The sequence below is a fragment of the Gymnogyps californianus genome, chromosome 14 (assembly GCF_018139145.2).
Source record: "Gymnogyps californianus isolate 813 chromosome 14, ASM1813914v2, whole genome shotgun sequence".
NCBI lineage: Eukaryota > Metazoa > Chordata > Aves > Accipitriformes > Cathartidae > Gymnogyps > Gymnogyps californianus.
This window is the reverse complement of record NC_059484.1, coordinates 14165755-14173733: the sequence shown is the minus strand read 5'-3', so window position 1 is coordinate 14173733 and position 7979 is coordinate 14165755. Positions and strand designations below refer to the sequence as shown.

Genomic DNA, 7979 nt, shown 5'->3' with positions numbered 1-7979 from the left:
TGCGTGTGTGTGTTGTGTGTGGCGGGGGAGGGATGTGGATGAGGAGCGGGCTCTCTTTCTTTCTCACGGGGCTCAGTTAATCCTGCTGCCAGGCGGTGTTAAGCAGCAGTCTCAGCGCTGGATTCCGAGCAAGGGAGACGCGCAACCCTGAAGGCGCAGCGGAGGGGAGGCGAGAGAGGCAGCTAAAGAGAGCAGAGCGGGGGAAAAATCAAATCTATGCTTGGAACTGGGCTTCTTTTTCGCCAATGCAAAAGGGAATATGCAGCACATTTTTGCCTTCTTCTGCACCAGTTTCCTAGGGGCGGTGTTAGGGGCCAATTTCCCCAACAATATCCAGATAGGTGAGTGCAGAGCTCGGGGCCGTTTGGGAGTGACAATCCGCGGCAAGGGGTAGGGGTGGACAGGGGGCAGTGGGGGAAAACTGACCCGTTGTTTGCTTGGAAAGGCAAAACGTGTACGTGTTTGTGCATGTGTGTGTATGTATGTGTGTGAGAGAGAGCGAGGGGGTGAACCGCGAGGGCTGGATTTGTGCGTTGGTACCAGCTTTGCAAGAGCAGAGATGTATCAATTTGGCTTTGGGGGAGGGGAAGATTGGGAATAAATGCCTGCACACACACCAACACAGCGGGAGAAAAGTGCCTCTGAAATGGAGGAAGCACAGAAAAAATATCTGTTTCTTGCTCTGAGAAATGCCTGGGCTGCCATTGTGCGTTGCTGCATTTGCAAAATCAGCGGTTGCATTATACATTTTTGTGAGGATGCTCTCATCTGTAGGTAACTGGGACGAGAGGTAACAAACAGGCGCACTCTGTTGTTGTTGCTAAAGAATAAGGGCAGAGCTATTGGAGGAAGATTTTGCATTGAAGTCTCTTTTCATTTCATGCTACTTGCTTCCCCTGCGCACCAGCAGTGCCTGTTTGATTCCTTTCTCCCTTCCTGTAACTTCTTCCTCCCTCTCTCCCCAGGTTTATTATTACTCTCCCATTGATCTCTATTGATGACGGTTTGTAACCTAGCCCCAAATCCTCTTCCCTTGCATGCCAATTTTCTTTCCCGCCTCCCTTCTCTTTACAATGCCAATCAATTGCTAATCCACCAAGTTCAGGCAACTCCTGCCTGACTCCAGCTGCACAATTGGTGCTTTTATTGCTGTTGATGCTGCATCCCTGTCTCACTCCCTTCCTGGCTCCCCTTTACCCCAAATTTGTGCAACATCCCAGATTTTTTTCCCTTTCAACAAACACATATAATAGCTTAACTCGGCTACTAGCATCTTACTTCTCTCACACCCATGATTAGGCTGGGGGGTGGGAGGAACGGGGGAGGCGAGGGGATATTCATGCACAAATAGCCCTTTCCACACAAGGATATGACCTCTGTACTAAAGATGTGCAAAGTGCCATTGATAGCAGGTCCTTGCACATTTATTTCTTCCCCAAGCCATCTGCCCTGAACAGTGGGCATTGGTACTTTCTGCTTCTTTTTAATTCTACCTTGTTGCTAAGTGCTTTGTTTCCCTACTCGTAAAATGCCAATAACAGTGCTCCCTTTAAATGCATATAGATTACAAGACAGTCTGAATTTAATAGCATCTTTCTGGAGGCTGTGAAGGGATCTGCCACAAGCCAAGTTTCCTGCTGGGGGAGCAGCAGGAAACTTTTCCTAGGGCTGGGTTATCGCAGCACTTTGTTCCAGGTCCATGGTGGGAGAAAGGCTCTGAGCCTGGGTCCAGCCTGGTCCTAGTTCCATCCTATTTACATCCTCCTGTGGTTCTGGGCTTGTCTGTACTTCTGCTCAGATCAATCCCTTTGAGGGTCAAGCTTTCGATTTCCTGCCCTCTTTGAGCTTGGCCACTGTCACTTGTTAAATTTAGGGTTTTTCCATGCAGCAAACTTCCAGTAGCAGCAGTTGTTTGGCCATGGGTCCCACATTGCTCTGGCTCTTGCAGCCCTGTCCCCATCTACCCAGCGCTGCGCCTGTCGGGCCAGGCTCAGCCAGTCTGCCATGTACCCCAGTGTCCCATAGTGTGAGGGAACCCCTGCACCCCTTCTGGAGCAAACCCCTCCTCTTAGTCAGCAGGGTTTACACTAAGGCTAATTACAAGTGAGGGGAGGACGAAGATTCTCATTTCTCCTTTATGAAAGTAACATTGACAGCGCTTCCATTTCTCTTTCTTAAAGTTAGGGGGGGGTGAGGAGGTTGAGCCAAACCCTGTGGTTCATCCTGACACTGCCGGGCCCAGGGATGCATCAGGGCTCCTATATGTGATCCAGGCATTACATAATGCACGGGCTGGAAAGGTTTTCTGCTCCCAGCCTGTCCGCAGCGGGCACAAAACCTCCTCGGTCTTGCGTGCTGGAGGGGTTTGGAGTGTAGAGGCACTCCCTGGGCCGGGGAGCTGTAGCCTCTGCTCACAGGAATATTTTGGACTAAAGAGGTTACTAATACGGGTGTGTTTAAGACCTTTCTTCCTGTTGTTCTGTTTTTCTCTCCAGGGGGGTTATTTCCTAATCAGCAGTCCCAGGAACATGCGGCTTTTAGGTTTGCGTTGTCTCAGCTCACGGAACCCCCTAAGCTCCTTCCCCAGATCGACATTGTGAACATTAGCGACAGCTTTGAAATGACATACACCTGTAAGTAGTTGTGTTTGCCATGCTTTCTCTTACTTTGGTTTCTTTATTCCTGACTGGGGTTTTTTTTGTGTGTCTGAAATATGGGACATCTTGCTCCAAACGTGCAACTCGCCTTTAGGGTCCATGCAAGAAAACCCCAAACACATGGGCAAAGGATTTCTGAATCATTTTGGTTTGTGCTAAGACTAGGGGTGAGGTAGTGCTGCAATTACTCAGCATGTCTTGCATCTTCTCTTTCATTGCTTCCAAAGTGGTATAAAACCCCCAACAATTCATTTCGTCTTGTTTCTCTAACCTCTGCCTGACTCATTATGTTGAGGTTTCATTCCCATATTTCCTATAGCCGTGATGTACAACAAAGACACCCCTTTCCACCCACGGGATGCACAGAAGTCTCTGTTTAGTGTGAACAAATTCTTCTTCAGCCCCAGTTTAGCCATCTGTCCTTGTAATTTAAGAAAAACCTAGCAGAAAACAGCAGCTTGGTGCTGGTGGAGTCCAGATCCACAATAAGGGGCATGCCTAATAATGACAGAGAGGTAAGAGAGTTCTAGTTTCAAGAACCAGCAAAATCATTGGCTCTAAAAACAAGTATTAAAGACTGAATTCGCACTGCAGAGTTGATCCTAGGGTATATCTGCACCCTGCTAAAGCACAGCACGTTAGCTGTGCTGTTCTTGTTATATGATATAGCTGGGAAAAGAAAAAACTGGCTTGCCAGGTAATGCCACGATTAGCAGCAACAAATAAGACCAGGAGGGAACCAGAGGAAAACAAAAACCATAACACAGCCCTGTGGTTGCGTTAGGGGCTGTTGCAGCATTTGCTTCCCTTGGAGCGAGTGGCGCAGTGCTGTGCACAAGGGGCTCGCGCCGCCAGGATGCGATGCACAAAGAATTTCTCGGTTCAACCTGGTGTCAGACGCTGCTTTCACTCTCTGAGCTGTGTGTGTGTATGAGGACTGTCGGGAGGGACTGGAGAAACCCTTCCCTTTGTAGAGCCTGTTGGATTGTTGTTGGCTCACATCACCTTTTGATTCACCAAAACATCCTCTCTGTAGTTTAGTCATGTGGAGAGTGGGGTAGAGGTGGACACAAACTGTTCTCTCTGCTAAGAAACGCACAGAAGGGAAAAATGCTTTCCTGCAAAAAGAACCAGGAATGTACAGGAGGAGAATTAATAAGGCTCTCTGAAGGAAAAAAAAAAAAAAAATTCTGAGTTTTTCTGTTGGAGGGTTTGCAAATAGAAGATTGCAGGAATTTCCTGGCCAGTATGACATAGGAGAGAGAAGTAATCATTTGGCCACACTTTCACTGGAGTGTCTAATGACAAATCTAAAGATTTTCTATTTTCCTTAATATCCCTCTATTTGCCAACTACATGGTTTCCATCAAGGAAGAGCAACTATTTCAGCTCAATCCAATGGCACTTCCTTGGCAGGAAAACTAGATGAATAGAAGAAAAAAGACAGACCTTGTATCTATCAAGGGAAAGCGTCACCCACCTGGGGTAGAGTTGCTGACTGTGGCTGGGGATGAGCTATTTCAGTGCTGATAGCAGGAAGAAAGCAGAAACTGCAAGAATATCACTAGAATAAATTCTCCATCTGCGCATCATTTTCCCTCCCTCTCTACGCCTGCCACTAATGGTTTTGTTTACAGCATGAACGTTGATAGCAAGACCACAATACTAGTTATGCTTCAGAAATCTGTCATTAGTACCACGGGGGCGGGGGTGGTCTCGCAAAAGCTGAATGGAAGCAAGACAACCTCCCAAAGGATGTTATATTTGAGCTCTATGTAGGGCACATTGTCCTAGATCAGACCGGCAGAGCACTCCGCACAGTCCAACTTTACTTGTCCTCATTTTTCTTTTCTTATAATTAAAAACTTCCTAAGTTCTTCCAGACTATGGAAGGCAGCATTTGTTTTGTAAGCACAAAAGAAGGTGTTATTCCATGTACCCTAGGGGAAAAAAAAACCCAACCCAAAAAAACCAGGCCGTTAGGAGACCTGGTTTTAGTACTCTAGGGCTGAAGTGAAACTTTTGCCAGGAATTATCTCCTTCCTCATCTTCTAGCAAATTCCCTTCCCGGTTGCCAAGACTAGATATCAGCAGAAAGATCTGTTTATTTACAGAGAATAAAAAACCTGCCCACACAGCGGTCCTTATCTTCTGAGAAAAGACTGGCCATGCTACCAGTTAAAAGTACCAGGGTTTGTTCCCATGGAGATAGAGAACACAGCGTTTCCTTGTCATTGGCATTACCTGTTTCTCTGATGGTTAAGTCAAGGGCGTTTGGACCCTGTAAACCTGGTGCTGCCCGTATCAGGGTCTCCAGTAGGACATCTGAGGAAGACTAGTAGGTCCCATCCCCATGGCAAGTCCTGTCTCATGCTAGGATCCGGCCTTGTGTGCTAAATGTAGTCCTTACGGCAAGTGCCTGAAGCAGCATCATTCAAAATACAGAATATATATTAAGAATCAGTGGTGACGGCAGAAGTAAAAAACCTTGTTGGGCAGCTTGCGGGGTGATGATGGAGTGGCGGGATGAACTGCAGCAAAATGACAGCACCCTGTCTAAGGAGATCGTATGCAAAATGTATCTCAGCATCAACTGTGACACTGTCTACCTCTGCCTGACATATCTCTGCTTACCAGTTAGGATGAGCAAGCTTTGGTGTGACAGTGGGTGAATTTACAGTGTGAGATGCACCCATTTGTGCACAGGTGACAGTGACAGGGAGCCGTTAATGATGTGCTAGCGATAATCGTAAATCGGTAACAATAATACCCATGAAAGTGATAAATCTGTAAAATATCAGGAGGCTGCTGTTGACAGCCCAGCAATAACTTTTGCATTTCTGATGCTTCCAGTTGTGGACTTTTTATCATTACGCAGTGATTGTGAATACCTCTGTGTGGGGCAGTGTCGATCTACGGGTCCTGTGGTCCCTGTGTGTAACATGTCAGTAGATTATGATTTTAAGCAAACCATAATCATTAAGAAAGTGAAAATAGGTAGTAGATATGATGTGCGATAACCTCATATTTCATGTATGTGGTTGATGCTAATGTTGTTGCATCATTGAAACATGGGCGCATTTCAATAACTGAAATATCTTCCTGAATTCATTCCATCCCACAGAATAGATGGTAATGAACAGGCTCTGTGTTTGCAGCTGGGTGCGTGGTGTGGCTTACCAGTATGAAAATACACACTCGCTGCTTTGAGGGTTCTTAACCACAGGTTAGGAGACTTTATATTTTTGTGCCGTTTCTTTGAAGGCCAAGGCAATTGTTTAGGGGGAAGGGGAATTTAGAGTCTGTCCTTCAGCAGAAGTATATAGCAGTGCCAGGTGACTATAAAGGGTAAAATGATGGTGTGGTGTAGCTGAAAGGTTTGCTTAGTGACATAGCAGAGCAAAACACTTCTGATCAGCTTTAAAGACATGTTCACAGGTTCTGTCTTCAGCCATGTTTGGAAAAGAGCTTTACAGCCTCAACACAGTTGCTAGCAAACTCTGCCTTGCTGGGTTTTGCCGTGACTGACGGCGCTCAGGGCAAACCTAACACAGGAGGGTTGGTGCTGCAGGTCAGAGCTGAGAGGTGCGGGACGAGGGGTGCTCTCTGCCAAATGCGAGGACACAGTAGGTCTAAAGCTTAGGAGAGAGCTGCAAATTCCTGTCCCTGGGAGGTCCGCAGTGGACATGAGCACCATGTCCTGTTGGCAGCAAAGGGATGAGAGGTTGCTTACTTGAGACAACCAGTGCTGGGAATAGTTTTCTCCTATTCTTCATCTCAGCCTCCATTTGTGCATATGTAATGCACATCCCCATCCTGTGCATAGCCCAGCTTCTTGGGGAATACGAGTTGTTTCAGCCACAGCTCCATAGCTTTATGTAATTCGTGGTGCAGAGACTCCTGCTTTTGACCTCTGGCTAGAGTCCCCAGGTGAGCCCCGGCAGCATCAGGCAGACGGTGGTGGTTGCTCTCGCTGCCCGGGGAAGACGATGGCTCAGCGACAGACTTCCCTGGCAGTGACCTGGGGGACATGCCCTGCTAGGCAGTACTCGCAGAAGGTGAGTCACCAGTTTGGTAAATCTGTCCCTGAAAAACTCAGGCCACTTTGCAGGGATGACCAGCAACTAAAAAAAACCCTGTTCGGCACTGAGCCCTGTAGCTTTGCTGATGCAGCCATCAGCTTTTGCGTGCTTAGGAGTTGGGCTACTGAGAAGAGACATTCAGGAGCGGCACACCTGAAACACAGAGGTCTGCACAGGACAGCAGCAGGATTTTGCAGCGGCAAGAAAACTTATAAAAAGGCTGAAAAACAATGAATTATCTATCCTTCTCCTTCCATGTATGCACAGCTACAGTTACTGTGGGGTCTTCATACTGAGTACGGGCTGCGGGTGCTGCTAGAGTATCAACAGTTGAATCTGTTCTGCATATTAGAAAATGAACATGTAGTCTGGAGTCTGTTCATATTTTATGAAGGCCTCCCAGCACCAATTAGAGAGGGATTTGTAGCGATCACTTACTCTGTGCTTATGTTCTTATCAATAGCAGCAAGCTTAGATCCAGATCAGCTCTGAAATGAAGTATTTCTTTTTCTTCTTTTTCTTGGATACTTACGTATACAGATAGAGTATTTCTGGAGATTGCTTTTTATCTCTTAAATTACCTCTCAGAGCCAGGAAGGAATAGGCAAATATTTGAACGTTCTCAAATGAGGATCTAAATTTGGCTTAATTAAATAATTATTGTGTGTTGAATTTAAAGGAAGTGTCTTTGTTGACAAACATACGATGGTCGCCATTTCTTGGAAAGGTGTTGCTCTAATTATTCCAGCAGCAATCAATTAAAATGCAATTTTTATAATTAAACTTCCACAGTCTAAATAAGCCCAGCCCTGTAATAGTATGTAATTTTTGTGGTGTTGGTAGACTTGTTTTTATTTTCGCAGTGTCAGAAATCTCATGTAAATGCTTTGGGATTTTTTTTTCCCTGCAGAGCTCAGGGTGCTAGCTATAACTATTTAATGTGAGTTAAGCCAACAGAAACATGGATTTAATGATCAGATGCAGTCTGATTAATACAACATAGGTACTACAAGGAAATACATGTCCTTAGATTTTATAATAGGAAAAGATGTGATGCAGGCAGATGAATCACAGAGCATCAATTCGCCTTAGATCAAATTGAGGTTACGGATGCTCAATTTCTGACAGGGATGGGCTGTAGCTTTCTAGTAAGTGCATGTTTGTTTAGTGAGACGCCAGCACCTTACAGAGTCAGGTCCAGCCCTAAGGAGGGTGCTGATGGGTGAAATCCTGCCAAACA

General features: G+C 46.1%; 1 protein-coding gene across 4 annotated transcripts in view; it reads left to right on the top strand.

Moving 5' to 3' along the window:
- The first annotated feature begins 259 nt into the window (after positions 1 to 259).
- GRIA1 (glutamate ionotropic receptor AMPA type subunit 1) overlaps positions 260 to 7979 on the top strand; it is a 126698-nt gene continuing 118978 nt past the window's right edge. For all 4 annotated transcript variants that reach the window (XM_050905117.1, XM_050905116.1, XM_050905114.1 and 1 more), the window contains exons 1-2: positions 260 to 341; positions 2496 to 2633. In XM_050905117.1, the coding sequence (XP_050761074.1) occupies positions 260 to 341; positions 2496 to 2633 (220 nt within the window). The remainder of the gene's footprint in view (positions 342 to 2495; positions 2634 to 7979) is intronic.